We start from the raw sequence: 20,025 nt of genomic DNA, 5'->3' as shown, positions 1-20,025 counted from the left end.
TAATTAGTTTAAACTAATAATACTAATTGAAATAATAATTGATATCTGATATTATGCACTTTGGAAGGAAAAGGAAGCCAATATTTGATCTTGAATCTCTGATGTCTTCTGTACAGGTTGATTCTCTCCATAAGGAAAATAATTGGGATGTGTCCCCCAGATAGATAATCGCATTCTGTGCAAAATTAGATACCTCATCTGATGGACTTTCCTTACCTTATGATATATTTTTAATAACTGGTGCTGTACCTTTCTCGTTGTGAAACATGAGCTAAGGACTCTCTTTATTTTATAGGACAAAAATTGCCCAAGATATTGAAAGGCTGATTCACCCTGATGATATCATAGACAGAGTTGTGTATGACCTTGATAATCCCAGGTAGGTTTCACAGGTAAAGTTCTCTTTTGGTCTGGTTTAGAGAAAATAAGTAAGTTATAGTTGTAAAGTTTCGGGAGTTAATTCCTGCTCAAATGAGAGGCAGTTAAAGCTTAAAATATCAGTTGTAATTGTTTGTATTTAAACAACAATTAAAAGAACCTAAAACTCACTACAGTCGTACCTCGGGTTACGACCACCTCGGTTTGCGAACAGTTCGGGTTACGAACTGCGCAAACCCGGAAGTGTTTTCGCCGCGTGCGCAGAAGCGGCACACGCGCGTTCGCGCGATCTGCGCATGCGCAAAATGGCGGCGCCCATCGCGTTCGGTTTACGAACTATTCGGGTTACGAACTGCGATCCGGAATGGATCGCGTTCGTAACCCGAGGTATTACTGTATTATATTTACTTCAAGTGGTTTCAAATTTTGCAGTTTCGTGTGACCCATTATGTGCCTCCTTATCAGCTGAGGAACTTCTCTATGCCTGCAATGAAACACTTGTGTGTTGCAGAGTATTCTGGGAAAGTAACTCAGCATTGTTCCATGAAATGTGAATTGAAAATACTTCCCTAGAGCTCACCTAACCCCCTCCTATGAATGCACACTGCAGGTGAAGATTGGCGTTAGTGAGCAAACAAACTTCTAAAAGCTTGCTTTCTCTACCTCTTACTAGTCTTCTCCTTGACAAACTCCATAAAAGCTTCCAAGTTATTCCACCTTGGAAACTTGAAAAACACCAATTTTAGCCAGTGGAGTAGCAAACTGAAGCAATTAAATAACTTAATGTGTGCCGATTTAACTGCACGCTTAGATATTCATTATGCCAAATATTCCCATATTCTTGTTTATATGGAATGTGTTATTCCATTATTTTTTGTCAAGTTAAGAAACTTTTTTTAACGAAATCTCTATGGGTGATTCCAACGTCACATGAATGGATGTGACAGGGTTTCCCCTTCCTCTACCTCCCCTGCGTAGCTATGCACGTCCCCTCCTGCAGTCTGCTGTAGAGGCCCCCAACATCTGTGTGAGAAGAGGTCCATTGCATCAGCAGGTTGACTCCACTGGGAGTCACTCCAAGAGAAACAAAGAATACTCTTAATATTTAAACATCTTCTTAAACATTTTCGTTGGGTTTAAGGAAATCCCTGAATGAGTTAATTGGATATTTTATTTATGCAAATAACAGGTATCTGTTTGAGGTTTTTGCAAAACTCTTTGTAAATTCAGTGAGAATAAGATTGGAGAAATGTTATTCTCTGGTGAACACACATCATGGTGGGTTGTGCTACCGTATTGTGTAAGAAGACCAGAAATGTTGGGGAAAGTACCGGTAAAATGTATGGCAGCCATTCCCAGCCTCAAATGTTTTTGACTACAACTTCCATGTGGCTGTGTCAACACAGACATATACTGCCTGGGACTGATGGGAGTTGTAGTCCAACACATCTAGAAGGCACCAGGCTGGGAAAGACTGCTATATGACAACTGAGCATTGCATAGATACTTCACTTGTGCTGATGTTCTTTACCCTAGAATAATCCTACTGACGAGCAACAGCAAAACTCCTGTAGGCTCTGCCTTATTGGTTGAATCAGATTCAAAAGAAACCAGCATTCTGAAGCCCTGAATAATTAAGGTCATATAACTAAAAGTGATATTTGTAGCCATCGTAAGGAGGAGCTGTTATTTCCCATCACCCTCTTCATTTTATGCACCCAGCAATATTTAAAGTATAGTATAAAATTGGAATGATGAATATAAATATAACTTTCCTTTCCCTGTGATTTTATTTCTTTAAGCTGTCCAGTGCCAGATGAAGGAGACGTCCTGAAATTTAACTCCAGATTTGAATCGGGAAATTTACGCAAAGTTATACAGATCAGAAAGTAAGATGTTTTCATTTGTTTTACTTGGTTTTTAATTTTGAAGCTGTTCTTCATTTTAAGACTTGTTTCTGTTCATCTTTAGAAATGAGTATGATCTCATTCTGAACTCTGACATAAACAGCAATCATTATCACCAGTGGTTTTACTTTGAGGCCAGCGGAATGCGAGCAGGTGTTGCCTACCGATTTAATATAATCAACTGTGAAAAGACAAATAGTCAGTTTAATTATGGTAAGACCTGCTTTTCTTCTCTTATTCAAAAGAAGTGCCTAGGAAGTATGTGGATTCATTCAGATGTACAAAACCTTCACAGTGCTTTCCCCCATAGTGATAAAGAAATATATATTTTGAAGGGTTGGATTGTTAACGGAGTTTTATCGACTATCAGAAATCAAAATGACACTCAAGCTTAGTTGATAAATTATCTTGGCGTATTCAGAATGCAGAATGATAACTTTTTAATATATTAGATTTCCTTGATTAAAAAGTTAAGTTTTCCTTTAACTCTATGCTCTAGACGGGTACATTTCTTCACTGAATACATGCAACCATGTTGAATTACGTAATATATTTTGCTTGAAGGTATGCAGCCGCTTATGTACTCTGTTCAAGATGCACTAAATGGTAGACCCTGGTGGACTCGTGTAGGAACTGATATTTGTTACTACAAGTAAGTATAACTGTAAATGGAGGAAATAAAACATTGAATTAAATGGGCTGAAAAACTAACTTAACTATATTAGCAATTAACACTGTTAGAGTATAATAAAAAAAATTCCTTCAGTAGCACCTTAAAGACCAACTAAGTTTATATTTTGGTATGAGCTTTCGTGTGCATGCACACGAAAGCTCATACCAAAATAAAAACTTAGTTGGTCTTTAAGGTGCTACTGAAGGAATTTTTTTTTATTTTACTTCGATCCAGACCAACACGGCTACCTACCTGTAACCAGAACTGTTAGAGTATGTTGAACTGGCTAGATTAACAGAGGCAATTAGAGATCACACTAGACAAGAGTTTCAAAAAGCATGGGGGAAATGCAGAAAATCCTTCACGAAACAGTGCCCTAAAATACATACTTGGACTTGTTTCGATTAATGTCTGCAGGAGACTTTGTGGATATTTAAGTTATAATTAGAAAAATATTAATAATAATTCATAAAGGAAACAGTTTATAAGAAGTAACTAAGGAGGCCAGATACAATGGTACCTCAGGTTAAGAACTTAATTCGTTCTGGAGGTCCATTCTTAACCTGAAACTGTTCTTAACCTGAGATACCACTTTAGCTAATGGGGCCTCCTGCTGCTGCCGGGCTGCCACCGCACAATTTCTGTTCCCATCCTGAAGCAAAGTTCTTAACCCGAGGTACTATTTCTGGGTTAGCGGAGTCTGTAACCTGAAGCATCTGTAACCTGAAGCGTCTGTAACCCGAGATACCACTGTACAGGATAAAGGAAGTCTTTTATTTGGTTGTTTGCGTTGTTGTATGTTATGTTCACGTTTAACGAGGGTGGATTTGTGTATTGGGGTGGGGGTGGGGGTTGTGTTATGTTGTAAATAAAATTCCAATAAATATTTAAAAATAGAAATTAAGAATTCATATTTCAATCTTTGTTAATTTGTACTAAAGGTAATACTTGAGTGAGTGATGCATCTCTGCAGATTATTTACCATAAATTGTAGCATGCATTGCATCTTTAAGCTAATTCTAAAATGTTGCTTCTAGGAATCACTTTTCAAGAAGTTCCATTGCAGCTGGTGGCCAGAAGGGAAAATCCTACTACACAATTACCTTCACAGTCAGTTTCCAGCATAAGGATGATGTTTGTTACTTTGCTTATCATTATCCATATACTTACTCAGCTTTAATGGTGAGCTAATTTGAGTTTAGGGGGAGGCATAATTTGTTTATGCACATTTTTACTTTTAACGATTTCAAGTATTTTAACTACATGGTTTGATAGTAAAAATAGCTAGATGCAAAAGCACTTTCTGTTTGAAAACAGCTGAAATATTCATACATAAAGTTTAGGAAAGTAAAAAAAAAATGTTTACAAGTAAACCTCCTGCAAACTAATGTGGTAAAAAGTTTAGTATTGATTCTGAATAACCAGGACTTTGCATATGTAGAGCACAACTCTTGTTGATTTGTTTCAGCTGTAGGCGCATAGCAATGCAGATTAGAGACTGGATTTGACAAAATGATGTTGGTAAAAAAATAATAAATATAAGCTTTAATACATTTAGTTTGCAAGAGGTTATGGTCCATAAATGTAGGAATACATATAACACTTTACAGATGTCAAGCAGGTCCCGGTCCCCGTCCCCGTCCCCGTCCCCCCAAAAAATTCAACCAATGTACAGTGGCCCCTAATAACAGAGGAAGCAGTTTTCTGTCGGGGGAGGGGGGACGGTCTTCAGAAAAATGCTGTTTTGAAATAAAACTGCATTGTTTTACAAATATACTGGTGGAAAACAGTTCTAGAACTGCTGGTGGTGTCTGCTGTCTTTTAAACACAGTAAAAGCTAAACCTGTAGTTATGGTAAAATATGAAACAAGGCTGTAGGCTTATGATCTAATTGTTTTTGTCATGAAGATGCATCTCAAAAAACTGGACTCCACACACAATCCTCAGCAGATATATTTTCGACAAGATGTTTTATGTGAGACACTCTCTGGAAACAGCTGTCCCATAGTAACTATAACAGCCATGCCGGAATCAGATTACTATGAACATATCTGTCAGTTCAGTAAGTACGTTTTTTTCTTTCTCACTGAGAATTTATATACCTGAATGTAGGCTGCTTTGTAAAAGATACAAGAATTGCATATAGATGTTCCGGAAAGCATAATTTGTGGGCCTAATTAAACATGCCAGGTAGCCACATCTACCTGTTCAACACTTTATATATATATTCTACTTTAATGCATTCAAGGGCTTTAATTATATGCATTTCATGTTCTAGTTCATATGTGTCTATTCATAATAAGCTGCTGTGACTTATGATTGTATCATGCTGTTTTGCTTGTGCTGTGTGGTTTTTTTTTTAGGAAACCGTCCTTATATTTTCTTATGTGCTCGTGTTCATCCTGGAGAGACTAACGCAAGCTGGGTTATGAAGGGAACTTTGGAATATCTCATGAGTAATACTCCTGCTGCCCAAAGTTTACGAGAATCCTATATTTTTAAAATTTTACCAATGCTTAATCCTGATGGGGTCATTAATGGAAAGTAAGTTTTTAAGTGTATTCAGCAGCAAAGATAATGCTTCTTATGCACTTCCAAACCAAGTTTAGGCCATCGACCTCCTGTCCTTTTGCCTCAATGAACAGCTCAGTGAAAACGTCAGCCCCGTATGCAACAGCGGTGAACTCCATGTTAGGGATCAGTAAAAAGCAATAAAAAATAATATCAGAATAACTTTATACAAACCCATGGTGTGGCCACACTTGGAATACTGTGTACAGTTCTGGCTGCCCCACCTCAAAAAGGATATTGTAGAGCTAGAAAAAGTCTGAAAAGAGCAACCAAAATTATCAGGGGCTGGAGCAACTGGCTTATGAGGCAGGATTACAGCATTTGGGGTTACTTGCCATTTTCCTAAACTAAATGAGAACATGTTTGATTTGTGGAAAATTATCCATGGTGTGGGAAAAGTATATAGGCTTTTCCCTGCCATAACACTAGAACCCAGTGTCTTCCAGTGAATCTGAAATGTGGGTGACAGGGGTGCCAACTTGAATAAAATATTGAGGGGGCCCAAGGTAAGCCCTGCCCCACATAATCATTCACATGATGTAGCACACAAACACCATTTAAATGGTCATGCCCATCAGCTTGGGGGACAGTGCCCTCAAATATTTTTTTGGGGGGGGGGCAAAGGCACCTCGGCCTATAGGAGTTTGCTCTTATTGTGGGAGATTCAGGACAGACAAAATTAAGCACTTCTTCATGCAGCACATAGCTAAACTGTGGAATTTACTATCACAAAATGTAATGATTCCCACCAGTTTAGACAAATACTGATACAAGCAGGCTAACTTTCTAATATCTTGATTCATTTTCACTGAACTGTTTTTTTTAAAAAATCAAATGGTTAAAACAAGACTTTAAAGAGCCACCTTTTTTGTCTTAATAAAATTGTACAAAATATCCACAAAAGTTGTCTCACAAACTTACTTGGAGGGGGAAGCCTTTTTGTTTGGGACAGTAAGAACTTACTGAGAATGTCTTTCTCCTGTAGTCATCGCTGTTCCTTAAGCGGGGAGGACTTGAACAGACAATGGCAAAACCCCAACCTAGATCTGCACCCCACCATTTATCATGCCAAAGGCCTGCTGCAGTATTTGGCTACTATAAAACGTTTGCCCCTGGTAAGTGTTCATATCCATGTGCTCACCCACTTCACTCCACTGGAGTAAAAGCATTGGTAGTCATTCTGGCATTGCATGAAAATGCCCCTTCCCTCAAAAAAAATATGAAATCTGTGAGGGAACCCTTTTGACAGATGTTTCTCCTCAGAAACTTCTAGTTCTACCTCCGCAGATCCCATGCTCTGCTTTTAAATGTGGTCAGTATTATTAGCAGCCTCTGACAGATGTGACATTTCTGTAGGTGTGGTTTTCTGTAGATCAGGAGTGACTAACTGTTGTTGGTCCAAGAGCCATATTGGCGCTTTGCCACCACCCCCACAGGCCACATGTCAGTAGTGTGTGCGGCCAATGGGTGTGCATGCACGCATGCGTACAGTGGTACCTCTACTTACGAATTTAATGTGTTCCGAACGCACATTTGTAAGTCGAAAAAGTCGAATCCCATAGGAATGCATTGGGAGAAAAAAATCATAAGTAGAAGCAACCCTATCTAAAAATTCGTAAGTAGAAAAAATCCTATCTAAACCGCATCCAAGATGGCGGACGGAGCTCTATTCGTAAGTAGAAACATTTGTAAGTAGAGTTATTTGTAAGTAGAGTTACCACTGTATATGTCTTATTCCCCTGAAGAAAGCACTGGAGACTGACGTTCAACCCCACTTTCATGACCTATGAATGGGGCTATGGGAGCAGGTGGTAATTTCAGCTCAACAATAGACTCCCATCACATCCCAGAAAAACCAGGAGAACATAAGAGAGCCGTCTTCTTGTATTTCAAAAAGTGAAGGCCTTTTTAAGGCGAGCTTGTGCTCATGTTTATAACATGTGACATTCTCCTTCAAGTTTGACAATGTTATTCGTAAGTAGAGGTACCACTGTATATGTAGACTACGGTTACCAGACGTCCCCGTTTCCTGGGGACAGTCCCTGGATTTGCAAATCTGTTCCCGGACAAATTCCGTCCCCAGAAGGTCCCCAGATTTCATTAAATGTACCCAGGAAATGTGACACCCTGCTCTCCTGGAGTAATATGCAGCTAGAGGGGTGGGAAGATCGTTTTTGTGCAGGCAGGGGTGGTTGGGGGGATCGAAGAGTGGGAAAGAAGGGCTTTGCACTTTGCCCGGCAGAGAAACTGTGCACGTTGTGCCCCTCCTGAGCAATGGCGCACCACCCACCCGTGACTCCAAGCCTCCCCCGATCTCCTGCCCCCTTTGTTTTGAGAGATAGGTGGGAGGGGCGCAAGGCATGTGGTTTCTCTGCTGGCCAAGTTGCAAAGCTCTTCTTTCGCACCCTGTGAAACTCTCAACCAAACTGAGAATTTGTGACTAAGAGTTCCCGATTAAAAGCAGGATCTGATCCTGGTTTCATATCCTCATTTGGAGGGAACATTTTACTAACGATTTCCCAGCCTTGCGCTCTGGCCCCCTGAGCGCACCCCCTCCCCTCAGCGTGGGCGGGATTGCATCCCGCGTCACGCTGGGGGAACATTCCGGCCACCCCACCGCCAGTGCCACCAATCCGGTGGCTCCTGGGGGGCATGACCAGGATAATTTAAACTCCGGTGGGAGGCTAGCTCGGCCCCTTTTGCCTCGCGTCGCAATTCTCCCACCCTCCCTCCCTTCCTTTAGGCTGACCCATTGGCCTTGCTTTAGACTTTGTTCAGCCGCCTGTTTTGAAATGGGGGCCAGGTAGGAATTTTTCCATTTGGCAGATTGGCTTGGACACTTGGTTTTCTCCTACCTCTCAGCAATCGTCACAACTTTGTAAGGTGGCGGTTAGGCATTGGCATAGCGGTGTATGGGGGAGGGGAGGTGTGGCCATCACCTGCCCCTTCATGCTTTAGGGTATTCCACTAAAGGAATCCAGGGGTCTGGGTCCTGTCCGAAGCCCGTGAAGGGGCTAGGGCCATACCACGACCCAGGGAACCCTGAGGTGCTTAAGTCAGTTCATGGTGGCCAGGCTACCTCTTCAGGAGTTTACCCTTGCCAGACTTACAGCAAAGCGGGCAGGAAGTCAGTTATAGTCTCGCTTGCCAGTGCCTAAGCCAGTACTGCTCACATTCTGTAATCAATAAAGTTGTGGCCTAAATTCACCCACCAACATTAACTTTAATCTCTGTGTCCTTGTGTCTTTATTTCTCGGGAGTGGGCTGGGGGGGGGGGCCTCAAAGCGCAAACAGATAGATTCACTGAAGTTGCTTATGTGAGGGAAGGCAGGAGCGTACAGTTAGCTCCTGAGCCAATAAACCATAGTTTATTACCTTGGGATCCTTACATCAGAACGTTGCCTTTGACTCCTTGAAGAAATGGGATTCATACAGAGTAATAAAAGACAGCACAGAAAGTGAACAAATGGTATATAATTGATGAGCTGGAATATTTGTGAAAATATCTCTGCCCCAACTAATTGATATTGTTATAATTTGGCTATTATTGGGGGAATATTTGAAAACTAATAAAATTTATTTACAAAAAAAGACAATATTTCTGCCCCACTACAGATACAAGAAAGTTGCATCTTTTACAACTTTTGAAAAATTTGTTTCTCATAGGTTTTTTGTGATTATCATGGTCATTCTCGCAAGAAAAACGTGTTTATGTATGGCTGCAGCATCAAGGAAACCATGTGGCATACTAATCTTAGTGCTGCCTCTGGTGATGTGGTTGAAGACCTTGGCTATAGGGTGAGTTGTTTCTTTAAAAATCCAAACAAGGCTACAACAGATTCATAATTTCTATTTATTTTTTCTAATCCTCAAGTTTGCCAGTAGTATGCCAGTAGTATTTTGCCCAGAGGAGATCCATTGAAATTGAAAGACCTAAGTTAGTATCCACAAATTCCAGTGGGTCCACTCGATGAGTTTTGACTAACATGAATACAACCCACTGTTTTGGAAAATTTAACTATCTGGTTTTTAATTAGTGAAGTGAACATAAAGCAGCTTCCTTAAAAAAAACCAGTAAAATTTCATGTAAGAAACTATTAAAGCATTGGGGATAGACAGATAAATATTCTATAGTTGATATGCATCATATGTAAATATATTTTAATTAATTTTCTATGTCTGTTCATTCTACAGCTATAGCCTAAAACCCCAATAATATATTATTAGTGTACTAAGGAGAACGCTTTAATAAAGTTTTATGATGACAGCAGAATTATAAAGGATAAAGAATAGAAGTCTATTTATAGTACAATTGTAGAATTGGCAAGCCAGATCCTCAACAGTTTGGACAACTCTCATGAAGCTAGAAGCTCCTTCCCCTCCATTCGACATCTGGTATCATTGCAGTGGGATATAAAATCACAGCCTCCACACGCTGGGTTGTATCTCATACTGCTGTTCCTCTCACATCATGGATTTCCATTTGGTTGTACAAACTGTAAATAGGGAATGCCTAAAAAAAAAATAGCTGGGTGGTATTCTCGTGAGTGGCCACTACATCACAAAAGTTCCTCTCATTTTTTTGTGTAGTTTTCCTTTTTAGGCACACGGTGAGAACTTTTTTTATTCTGCCAAGTCTTCGTGGTATAATAATTTTTCTGCTAACCATCCTGCTGTTTTATTATGGAAGTTTTCTGTGTTTGTATTGGTATTTTAAGTGGAGGTTTTTTTTGCTGCTGTTGTATTTTGTGTTGTTATAATTATATATTTGTTAACTGCCCTGGGCTCGCTTTTGGGGGAAGGGTGGGGTTCAATATAAATTATTGGAATGCAAACTTCTTCTATCCTTAATTTTTATTTATTTATTTGCATCTAAATAATACATAGCCTGAAATCCACAGAACTTCAGCTCCGGTTATATACTTTTTCAAATATTGAAAGTGGGCCAAGTACTGTAATGCACTTTTTAATATTCAGTGGCTTCTTGACATTGTACCTGCTAAACTTTTTAACCGTTTCAGCGCTGTTAAATACTTCCTTCCTCTAGACTCTTCCAAAGATTCTGAGTCAGACAGCGCCAGCATTCTGCATGAGCAGCTGCAGTTTTGTGGTAGAAAAGTCCAAGGAATCTACAGCACGTGTTGTTGTTTGGAGAGAAATAGGTGTTCAGAGGAGTTACACCATGGAAAGCACATTATGTGGATGTGACCAGGGGAAGTACAAGGTATAAAATAAAACTGAATTGTAAAAATGGCATCTGTATATTTAATGAGTCTGAAAAAGTAATCTTGTGCATTGCCTGAACACTTTGAAATATGTATTATCTAAGGGCCAAACCACATATTAGGGTAAACAAACATTTTTTAAAAAAATGGTTCAGCATGGCCACTTTCTCTGAAAAAAAGGGGAGTGGAAGGGGAAAATCTGTCAGGTATCAAACTGGGACATGCCACTGATCGGGATTGTGTCTCTGCAAAGGTTTTTTTTTTGCAAAAAATGGACCCCAACCATGCCTGTAATTTGTCCCTGAATGTGCTTTGCAGTAAACAGTACCTTTGGGGGCTAATAGCAGAGGAGATTTTAAAGCAAAAAATAGGCCAGAAGCATGTTCAGAATGGTGTCCCGCAACTGCTTTTTCTTCAAAATAAAGTGGCCAGTTTAGCATACTTTTTGAATGGCATGTTTATCATTGCTTGTACTCTGGACCCCAAACCCATCCAATCCTATATAATAAAGTCCCTGTGTCTCTGCGTCCAGATTCCGTGTGTCCCGTTTCCGCGCTACTGCGCATGTGCCCCACGGACACAGGGATTGGACCAGAGACTTGGAACGCACACGCGAGCGCTCTCCCCCCCAACTCCTCTGCCTACTGTTTACCTACCTGCGGCCGCCAACCACTCGCTTCTAAGCAGCAGCGCGAGGAGGAGGCTGCGAGATAGACCCGTGCGCTTCTCTCTCTCTCTCTCTCTCACACACACACACACACACACACACACACAAACCGCCCGCCCGCCGCCACAGAAAACCACCTTAAGCAACTTTCCCCTCTCACGGCTGCTTTTTCCCTTCGCCCCTCTCACGGCTGATTCTTTCCCCCTTCGCTCACGCAGGCAGTGCGTCCCGGAGAAGCCCCGCTCGCTTCTCCCTCTCTCTCTCTCTCTCTCTCTCTCTCTCTCTCTCTCGTTTATTGAACGGGCTGAAATACACTAGTAAAGATATTAACTTTGGTTTTGCATTCGTTTTTGCATTCCTTGCTTTAATACTTTAATTAGCTGGTCTTGCATCTCTTCGTAAGACAAACTGTGCCAGGAGTTATTTTCAGCAATAGCACCAGACATAATTAAACTAACCACTTGGTGAATATGTTGTTCTCTAATTAGGGCTTACAAATTGGGACACGTGAACTCGAAGAGATGGGAGCCAAGTTCTGTTACGGTTTATTGCGATTGAAAAGGTTGACATCACCACTAGAATACAACCTGCCATCTACACTCTTTGACATTGAAAATGAATTGATTGAATCCAATTGTAAAGTGACAAGGTAGTACGAGCTTAAAATATTGTTGTACTAAATGTTTATTTACAGGTAGGTAGCCGTGTTGGTCTGGATCGAAGTAAAATAAAAAAAATTCCTTCAGTAGCACCTTAAAGACCAACTAAGTTTTTATTTTGGTATGAGCTTTCGTGTGCATGCACACTTCTTCAGATACAGTGAAATGGAAGTTTCCAGGCACTTATGTAGAGAAGGGGTGGGGAGGGGTGGGACTATTTAATTGCTCATCCTCTAACATTGTGTATGCCATCAAATGCCAACAGTGCCCTTCAGCTCTCTATATTGGACAAACAGGCCAAACCCTACGCCAAAGGATAAATGGACATAAATCTGACATCAGGAACCAGAAGACAGAAAAACCAGTAGGAGAACACTTCAATCTCCCAGGACATTCTATACAAGATCTCAAAGTAGCTGTCTTACTACAAAAGAATTTCAGAAATAGACTGGAAAGAGAAGTTGCTGAATTGCAACTTATCACCAAGCTCAAAACCATGGAGGGACCTGGTTTGAACAGAGATATCGGATTCTTATCTCATTATACATGATAAGCGATCTTCAGCCATCTCAACCCTTGCTTTTTCATGCAAAACCATTTGCAGTCGTTTGCGGTCATCAACAGCTATCAGTCAGTCAATCACCCATTTCCACCACCCTTCTGAGTGATCCCCCATCCCCATCCCCACCCCTCCAAACCCCTTCTCTACATAAGTGCCTGGAAACTTCCATTTCACTGTATCTGAAGAAGTGTGCATGCACACGAAAGCTCATACCAAAATAAAAACTTAGTTGGTCTTTAAGGTGCTACTGAAGGAATTTTTTTTAAATGTTTATTTGTTTCAGAATACTTACATTCCACTTATGAAGTTGTTTTCAAGAGATTCTTACCATAAAAAATACATTCAAATCTGGTAACAGGAAGAGGAATACCATGGTGACCTTGTGGTGCCAGGTTTATGCAGCTAACATTTCCTTCTTTCATCCTTGCCCTTCCCTTCCTGGTGTTGCTCCTCTGCCTCCACCTTTGAGACAACAGACATCACTGATAATCTGAGAGACAAGGGATAGTGGACGGAACAGCTGGGTCTCATCCAGTCCATGATGGAGGCAAGTCTTCTCTTGCCAGGCAACAGTTCTCAGTGATGTCCTCTAGATAAAATAAAAATATGAAATACCGTAGTTGGAGGCGGGGAATTTAAAATGAAATAACTACAGCAGAAGGCAGATTTTAGTGCACATTTGTGGGGAGGGGGGGGGACGTCTGTAACATAGACCGAGAAAGAAAAGCATTCTTCCCAACACGCATCCAAACCAGTTTTTCTGTTTACAGGTAGGTAGCCGTGTTGGTCTGGATCGAAGTAAAATAAAAAAAATTCCTTCAGTAGCACCTTAAAGACCAACTAAGTTTTTATTTTGGTATGATATCCATCGTATACAGCCAGGCCTTACGTTACGTTATTTGGTATGGTATCCATCGTATACAGCCAGGCCTTACGTTACAACCGCATCTGTTCCAACTCTACAGACAGAGAATCTCACCTAAGAGATCTACAGCAAACCTTTTTAGAACTAAAATATCCACCTGATGAAGTTAAACAACAGATCAACAGAGCCAGACAGATACCTAGAGAGAACCTGCTGCAAGACAGACCCAAAAAAGAAAATAACAGAACACCACTAGTCATCACATACAGCTCCCAAGTTAAAACAGTACAACGCATCATCAGAGATCTACAGCCTCTCCTGGACAATGACAGCTCCCTTTCTCAAGCTCTGGGAGGAAGACCTTTCATTGCCTACAGACAGCCACCCAATCTTAAACAACTCCTCACCCACAATAATACAACCACCAGACTTAACATGGACACTGGTACCAGAGCCTGCAATAAACCCAGATGCCAACTTTGCTGCCACATACACCCAGACAATACCATTACTGGCCCCAACAACATCCAACATACCATCTCAGGACTATTTAATTGCTCATCCTCTAACATTGTGTATGCCATCAAATGCCAACAGTGCCCTTCAGCTCTCTATATTGGACAAACAGGCCAAACCCTACGCCAAAGGATAAATGGACATAAATCTGACATCAGGAACCAGAAGACAGAAAAACCAGTAGGAGAACACTTCAATCTCCCAGGACATTCTATACAAGATCTCAAAGTAGCTGTCTTACTACAAAAGAATTTCAGAAATAGACTGGAAAGAGAAGTTGCTGAATTGCAACTTATCACCAAGCTCAAAACCATGGAGGGACCTGGTTTGAACAGAGATATCGGGTTCTTATCTCATTATACATGATAAGCGATCTTCAGCCATCTCCACCCTTGCTTTTTCATGCAAAACCATTTGCAGTCGTTTCCGGTCATCAACAGCTATCAGTCAGTCAATCACCCATTTCCACCACCCTTCTGAGTGATCCCCCCTCCCCATCCCCACCCCTCCCCACCCCTTCTCTACATAAGTGCCTGGAAACTTCCATTTCACTGTATCTGAAGAAGTGTGCATGCACACGAAAGCTCATACCAAAATAAAAACTTAGTTGGTCTTTAAGGTGCTACTGAAGGAATTTTTTTTTTTCAGTTTTTCTGTGTGTGCATGTAAAGAGCACTCTGCATCCATAACCTGGGTTGCTGAATCTCGATCAGGATCTCTGTGTAAAGAACACAATTTCAGACAGACATTTTGTAGCATGTACCTAACTATGGCTTTCTCAGCTCTTTAATCATTTTAACACCTAAAATGAAAGGACCAGCTTCCTTTCAGAGGTAAGTTTCAAATTATCTTTGTTGGATAGGTTTTGAGGTTGATTTTTGATAAAGTCTAGTGCCACATTTCACTGTTAGAATTGATAGTGGGCAAAGATTCTCATGGCTGGGAAATGGTGAGATTTCCCTTTTGTCTTCAGACATGTGAGGACGCTTCCCTTTTCCCACTTTCTGCTTTCACTCACCTACTTCAATTGCTTTAAAGCTTTTTGCTGTGCTGTCACAGTGAAGTGATGCACTGTTTTCATTTCTATTGTCTTTGTGTGATGCACTTTAATAGGTTTTATATGAAAGTTGACCTGACTTGCTCTGCAAAAATGTTTTGTAGGGCGGGGGGGGGGGACCCTTCTGTCACATGGGAAAGGTAAAGCTTCAGTGAAGAAACTTGTCTTGTAGAAAATGTCATTCTGATTGAATTTCCAAAACCTGTTTCCTTAGCAGACCACATTACTTATTTTTCTTTACTTGACTGCATTTTAATAAAAATACATTGAAATCTCAGTAAACTTGGAATAACTTTGTTATAAACACCAGCCTCTGTTATGTTTCTGTAGAAATGACTTTTCTATTTTTAGTTTGTTTTTCCGTTCTGTGGCTCTGACAAACTAGTTGGTGCAGTTCGGCATGCTATGAAAGAGACAGTTATCCACTGTATAAAATTGTGATATTCTGATGTCTGCCTAAAAATGTGTTGATGGAGGAGCGGGCAGGCATGACTAGCCCCCACATCCCCATCACTGATGGCTGCAGCCTCGGATTCTTCGCATCTCCAGCTGGATGTGCTTGGGATCCTTCCTGCAACCAGGAGCCCTGATCCCACAGATTTCTCAGTTCCCAGGAGGCTTCAAGAGAATAGGCAAGAATCCTCCTTCAGACCTTCCTTTCAGTGTGCAGCGTCAGAGGTGGAGCCACCGGGGTGATACATGCAGAGAGGATAGAAAGAATGCATATGGCTTTTTGCTACATAGGCTTTCATCTTTCTAGGTCTATGTGTTGCGTGTTTTGAAAATTCAGAGTTCAGAATGTTTTGTTAATATAAGATAAGATTCATCTTTATTGATGAAGGGCTTAGTAAGACGTTGTTGTTGTTGTTGTTGCCAATTTTGGGGGAGAATGGTAATGCATCTCCTATACAGTGGTGCCTCGCTAGACGAAATTAATTCGTTCCACGGGTCTTTTCTTATAGCGAAAAATTCGTCTAGCGAATCCCATAGGAATGCATTGAATTTTTTTGAATTTTTTTTTGCCCATAGGAACGCATTAATTGAATTTCAATGCATTCCTATGGGAAACTGCGATTCGCTAGATGAATTTTTCGTAAAACGCATTCGTCTAGCGAGGTAACCTCCGCTCGAAAAATCCTTTCGTTAAGCGGAAATTTCATTAAGCAGGGCATTCGTTAAGCGAGGCACCACTGTATAACATTTGGCACTGAATGATAGAATGAATGGCTATAGTTATCATGTTATTGGTCCAGAGCTTCTTGGCCACATTTTAGAAAAACTAATTAGTTTTTTTATTGCATTAAATATGTTCATGCTGGGAAGCTGCTTCACTTGAACATAATAGACGATAAGCCTACTCTCCTGGTGTTCTTGCTACAGCCCCACTACGTACGTTCTGGAAGAAGATGAACCTCGCTTTCTCGAAGAAGTGGATTATAGTGCAGAGAGCAACGATGAGCCAGATGTTGAGCTGGCAAATAATGCTGGTGACTATGAGCCCAGTCTCCAAGAAGAAGGACATTCTGACTCTGAAATTACAAGGACGCATTTGCCTTGAGACATCCTTGGAGCACAAAGAAGAAATTAAATTCTCTGGATTGATTATGGAAGATGGACACGGAGGGGTATTTAATCCTGAGGTTTCGCTCAAGCAAATTAACTGCAGTCAGTCCAGTTCAAAAACAATAAATGTCTCTGGCTTTTAAATGAGTTGACACTTGTTTTATTTAAAGAATTTAGTTCTTATCCTGAGCACTGAGCTTTATCACTTGATTGCCTGTTAAATATTGTTGCATGGCTATTTGTGTTCATCCTTATAATTACCAGAAAAATTAAGTAAGAAGTTATTGGTGTGCCAGAAGGCAGCAGCTACACCTTATTCCTTATTATGCTGACTTCTGAGCTGGCTTCTGAAACTCACATAAACACAGCTTTGTTGGTTTTGTGTGTGTTTGTGCTGACACTTCCCCCCTCCATATTTTGCTATTTGTGTTTAACACAGCGCAGGGCTCGCTCTGCAGTTTTTTGTTTTGCACTTAACTGAGAGAAAGAAAATGGATGTACTGAGTGATGTATATCTTGAGCCTTAAATAAAATGTGATTACATGATTTTAGTATCTGAATATCTAATTCAGAAAATATTTGTGTTTTGCACAGTAATTCCTTTTGCCAGGCAAAGGCTTTGATAGTCTTTACAAACACATCAATCTATGCCTGTACTATACCATTTCATGCAACAAGTAGGAGCTCACATGGTTGCAAGCTTCTCCATATAAAAACAGTTACTGAGCACAGGAAATCACCATTGAAAACAGGCAGGAGTCTGTTCTTCATGGCATAGCATTCTATGTGCAGCAATTTGGTGGTGTTGTTTTTTAATGGAAGAGCTTTCTGTCGTGTGCCTCTCCCCCAATTGTAGATTGAAGTGGTATGGTCCAGACATACAGTTGCCATCTCACCTGCTTTTTATGAGAACAAAGCCTTCCAGGAGTTATATATTTTAAATATACATTCGTAATCTTCCTCCTGAAGTAAATATGAAACTTGGGGAAAACCTGTTGTTTTATTAGTAAGTATAAACATTAATTGTATGTATATTTAGTGACAGATACCAATAACAGCAGTTTAGTGATTTATGGTTGTATTCAGTTAAATCCTCATCCCATTCATGAAAAGACTTTGCCTCTCTCTCTTCTCCCTGTGGGTTTGGAATATGTGGATTTGGAAGAACCCACAGAACAGAATTAGAGGGCACACGGGGAAGGGGGGGAAAGGTATGCTGTGAAAGAGGAGGTCCTTGTACAAATGGGGCAATGTCGCTGGATACATGCCTTAGTCCTATTTTTAAAAGACATCTGAAGGTAGCCCTGTTTAGGGAAGTTTTTAATATGTAATGCTGTATTGTTTTAATACTTGATTGGGAGCTGCCCAGTGTGGCTGGGGAGACTCAGCCAGATGGGCGGGGTACAAATATATTATTATTATTATTATTATTATTATTATTATTATTATTATTATTAGTCCTTCCCTCATTTAACATGCATTTAGCTAAAATTAATTGTGTGTGCCCCTGGTGTCCATTTGGAATGGCGTTTCCATATGCCTATTTGTTGTACCACTGGAATTCAGTGTGATTCAGAGGAAATTAAAATGAGAATTGAGAATATTTAAATGTGGTACTTAAATATGCAGATGCCCTAGAATCCTAGATGCTCAAATTTTCATTTTGTCTTGAGTATACCTAATTATAGCTGCTGTTTCTCTCCCACCCCACCCCACATCTTACTTTCTTGAGATTGTAGATCAAATCAGATGCAAAATTGGTATCAAGACATGAATACTGAGAGGGCAGAACTCCATGTGTTACTTCCCCATTGCATCTTCCTAGATAAAACACACCTGTTCGCCCTCACAAACACCTGTCTGGTTTGGGGGGGGAGCATTAGAAATGGAGATGGTTTGCATTTTTGTTTTGTTTTTGTTTTTGCAAATTAAATCAATTGCTTATTGGTCAAGAGGAACTGGTTTAATTTTGTAACTGGTCCTTCACTTACCAAGGAAACTTCCAAAAAGAAATGGCACAATCAAAGCATTCTTTCGTGCATGTTTGTCAAATGATCTTTTTAAAAAACGCTTGGAAGTGTTTCACATTGTAAGGTGAAATGAATAAATTTATGAAATGCTTTGAACAGAAATATTGAGAACAAAGAATTAGTATCGTAGTTCAAAACCAGTATAAATATTAAGGGCCCAACCTGCCACTTTTGCTACGCTTTGCAGCAACCCAGGTATACAGAAATACTCTCCTAGTGGTGATATTAAATTTCTGGCTAGGAGGATGGGGCATGCAATGACTCCTCCTGGCGGCAGTAACATCCTCGCAACCAGGCTCCAGCATTCCCTTCTCCTCAACAGTTGTATGAGGAGCTAACACTCAACCAGTATCTGTTGCTCTGTTGTTCAGTAAAACTGTGGATCAGAACCTTGATCCATCCCTTTTGTGACTTATAGAAGTGATGATGGGGATATATTCCCATAAAGATAAATGAGAATTAATTTATTCTGTACCTATTTGCTGTTTGCATTGTCCTAACAAACAACTTGTGAACATGGGGCTTTATAAATTACGTTGGCAGTACTTCATTTCTTTTCCCCATCTCCTTGATCTATGAGGATTTAACAATCTTGCAGGCAATCTGTGAATGTTATGGAATAAATCCCTGTGTTTATAAAAGCCTTTTAACCTAATTTTGATTTTACAAAGTGATTTTTGATGCAAGCTTGAAATGGTACAAGTATATAGATTTGGGTTGTACTTCCCTATTAACTTTTGAGGACTTCCTGAATTTAAGAGAGAAAATTGTGTATCTTTCCAGTAATACATTTTAATGAATGCTGGAATCTTCCTTTTAAAGTATTGTACCTCTCAGGCAAAGGTTGCCATTTGTGCCAATTTTCAGATGTTAGTACAGTGGAACCTCGGTTTACAAACACCTCAGTTTACGAAGTTTTGGTTTACGAACGCCGCGGACCCATCTGGAACGGATTAATTCACTTAACATTACTTTCAATGGGAAAGTTAAGCTTCAGTTTATGAACGCTTCAGTTTATGAACAGACTTCCGGAACCAATTACACCCATGCTTCGGGTTAAGTAAGCTTCAGGATGAGTACTCCGTGGACCCGTCTGGAACGGATTAATTCACTTTCCATTACTTTCAGTGGGAAAGTTCGCTTCAGTTTATGAACAGACTTCCGGAACCAATTGTGTTCATAAACCGAGGTACCACTGTATCATGCGAAATACTACACTTCTCTTAGCTAACGAAAGGCAGCAAATACTCAAATTGGGCTGTCAAAACAAAAACATTTGTAGAAAAGTCAGGAAGCCCAGGTTTTAAAATAATTATTCAATGTAATGCTGTAATGATAAATTGTGGCAATAT

General features: G+C 40.2%; 1 protein-coding gene across 14 annotated transcripts in view; it reads left to right on the top strand.

Moving 5' to 3' along the window:
- AGTPBP1 (ATP/GTP binding carboxypeptidase 1) overlaps positions 1-17,189 on the top strand; it is a 62,228-nt gene extending 45,039 nt beyond the window's left edge. For 10 of the 14 annotated variants that reach the window (XM_035100148.3, XM_088653037.1, XM_035100145.3 and 7 more), the window contains 12 exons: positions 296-379; positions 2,181-2,267; positions 2,350-2,498; positions 2,850-2,937; positions 3,996-4,140; positions 4,867-5,020; positions 5,322-5,502; positions 6,515-6,644; positions 9,196-9,327; positions 10,577-10,753; positions 11,910-12,070; positions 16,461-17,189. In XM_035100148.3, the coding sequence (XP_034956039.2) occupies positions 296-379; positions 2,181-2,267; positions 2,350-2,498; positions 2,850-2,937; positions 3,996-4,140; positions 4,867-5,020; positions 5,322-5,502; positions 6,515-6,644; positions 9,196-9,327; positions 10,577-10,753; positions 11,910-12,070; positions 16,461-16,638 (1,666 nt within the window). In that variant the 3' untranslated portion in view covers positions 16,639-17,189. Of the gene's footprint in view, positions 1-295; positions 380-2,180; positions 2,268-2,349; positions 2,499-2,849; positions 2,938-3,995; positions 4,141-4,866; positions 5,021-5,321; positions 5,503-6,514; positions 6,645-9,195; positions 9,328-10,576; positions 10,754-11,909; positions 12,071-13,118; positions 13,736-16,403 lie in introns of those variants that run through there. The other 4 variants (XM_088653041.1, XM_060280097.2, XM_088653042.1 and 1 more) reach the window with 2 other exon arrangements.
- Positions 17,190-20,025: the final 2,836 nt, after the last annotated feature.

The sequence above is a fragment of the Zootoca vivipara genome, chromosome 10 (assembly GCF_965207765.1).
Source record: "Zootoca vivipara chromosome 10, rZooViv2.hap1.1, whole genome shotgun sequence".
Lineage (NCBI taxonomy): Eukaryota > Metazoa > Chordata > Lepidosauria > Squamata > Lacertidae > Zootoca > Zootoca vivipara.
Note: the sequence above shows the minus strand (reverse complement) of the source record. Positions and strands in the feature narration are given on the sequence as shown.